Source organism: Rhagoletis pomonella, unplaced genomic scaffold (assembly GCF_013731165.1).
Source record: "Rhagoletis pomonella isolate Grant_MI unplaced genomic scaffold, Rhpom_1.0 Rhpom_scaffold_00012, whole genome shotgun sequence".
Classification (NCBI taxonomy): Eukaryota; Metazoa; Arthropoda; class Insecta; order Diptera; family Tephritidae; genus Rhagoletis; species Rhagoletis pomonella.
In genome coordinates, this window is record NW_023458566.1 from 24,292,105 (window position 1) to 24,294,285 (window position 2,181).

The 2,181-nt window shown below is 34.2% G+C and overlaps 1 protein-coding gene across 9 annotated transcripts in view; it reads right to left on the reverse strand.

Annotated features, from left to right (window-relative positions):
* Nucleotides 1-48: 48 nt before the first annotated feature.
* LOC118748172 (polyhomeotic-proximal chromatin protein) overlaps nt 49-2,181 on the reverse strand; it is a 428,336-nt gene continuing 426,203 nt past the window's right edge. For 6 of the 9 annotated variants that reach the window (XM_036482524.1, XM_036482530.1, XM_036482529.1 and 3 more), the window contains 2 exons: nt 589-655; nt 49-511 (listed from right to left, as the gene is read on the reverse strand). In XM_036482524.1, the coding sequence (XP_036338417.1) occupies nt 467-511; nt 589-655 (112 nt within the window). In that variant the 3' untranslated portion in view covers nt 49-466. The other 3 variants (XM_036482526.1, XM_036482531.1, XR_004994030.1) reach the window with 2 other exon arrangements.

A 2,181-nucleotide genomic window follows, 5' to 3' on the forward strand; every position in this document is an offset into this window, starting at 1 on the left:
TTAACAACTACGCATTTTTCCGTTAATTGTGTCTTCTGTTTTTTTTTGTTACTGCCTTTTTCAATTATATGCACATATCTCTTTATATATGTGAGTATGTATATGTTATAGATAATCTTCAACTAAGTTTATACTTTATAATCTTTGCTTGGCTGTGCTATCATATAAATATTTGATTTTAATCTCATCGTAATTACGCTTGGTTGGCATGAGTATTTTTTGGTTGCTTCATTAAAAATTGCATTGTTTCTTGAGCATTTCAAGGTTTTCCATGTATCTCTTAACTTAACACTAAATTTATGTCCTTATGCAATACATATTCATTTGGTTTCATGTGATGTGATGTGTAAATCATTGAGTGTGGGTGGTGAGCGCAAGTGGTGAGCGCAGCTGCTAGGAGAATGCTCCCTCTGTACAGCATGAACTTGCTGCTCTCCATACCTAGTCGTCCAGGTATCTTCTTAAATTAATATGGCGTGAAACGATTGAATCCACCTCGATACATGGTTGCCTGTTGTTTTCAACAAAAATAATATTAATTAATTAATTGCTCTATATTTAGGTTTTTTACATGTCAAAAAAACTCACCCCATAGCCGGGTACCGGTCCTATGCCATGTCCTAAATAGGGATCTGCATACTCTCTTGCGGCGTATCTGCGTTTTCAGGAATTCAGAGCAGCAGCAAAAATTTTGTAAAACAGAATGCACAAAAGGTTATTTACATGAGATATTTATTAGTTCAGTGTTAATTATTATTAATGGTTAGTTGATTGTGGATTAAAGGAGCGGGAGGGGCTTGAAGTCTCATCAGCGGTTCTTTGTAGTTGTTAGCAAAAATTGTTAAGTTTTGTTAGAGTTTTGCACGCGTTAATTAAAGTCAATTCGAAACTAATTAGATCTTCGATTTTTCTTGTCTTTACCTTGCTACAAAAAGAAAAAAATTAAATCAGTGGGTAAAATTAGAGGAAAAAATAATAACAAAAATTCACTAACTAAATTGATATTAAGGTCTAAAGCTTTGGTTCTAATGACAACCCTAATTCTTCACGGCTTCCTTCAGAGAAAACCATTATGAAACTCCGTTATTCCTAGTTACGGTCTGTTGTCCAAATTAGCGGGATCGCAAGCAAGATATCTCCTTTTCTTAAAGGTCTCATAATGTGGCTGTCTCGTTATGAAATTTCGCCAATCAACCAAGTTCTACAGACAAATTTCTGCAAATGTCTTTTTTAACAACATTTCGAATAGATTAAACAAAAACAGCTTAGTTTTGGGAATCGACGATTTTAATTTTAAGTAAATTGGCAACGATAATTAGGCCCACGGTGGTAACCCGTTCGAAATAAATAATGCGCTTGAGGCTTTCGATTCACATTCAAGTCTAGAAAAGAGTGCCCAAGTACCTATCTCGAAAACAATTTTTATTTGTATTTTAGCCGAGCTAAGCGTATTTTATGGTATAATTGATACCAAAAACATACATACCACTCACATTTTTCAAAACAACTAAAAAAAATAGGTATGTAGATGTTTTTCATAAATGAACTGTTATACCTATTTTTGTATTACTTGCGTTGAATATGTTCAAGCTGTTATATTTCCGGATCTGATTTTTAGCTGTGGCTCTTTGGAAGAGGGAGTACGTTGTGCAGATTTTTTGGTCTTATACTAAATATATGTAAAAACACGATGGCAAATAAAACAAAAAAAAATTGAATGTGGCAGAAATAGGAAACCAGTTGGCAAATTAAGCAGCGCTTCTAAATAAACGCTTTCAGACAGGGCCTTGCTAAAAAGATTTTTCCTTTTGGATGCGATGTGAGCGTTATGTGCTTTAATAAATTCGACGTAACCCGACCAAGAACTTGCCTTCAAGTTTCGATACATTCACACTTTTTTACTAACACTGGAAGCTTTTTCTCTGAAGCCAAAGCCATAGAAAAACTGTATTGATAGATTAAAAATCCGGAAAGGCAGTAGCTAAATTTTGTAAAGTTTTTTTTTTCTATAAAATTGCATTATTGTTGGTTACATCTAAACTACGGTAAGGTCTCGATATGCACGATATGAATTACATGCATATACAATGTTGGAGGGAATAAATCGTAAGTTAGGGAAGATGGTATTAGTGGAGGATTAGTGGCTATGTTGCGAATTTGCGCGTAATAATTAGAGTCTGC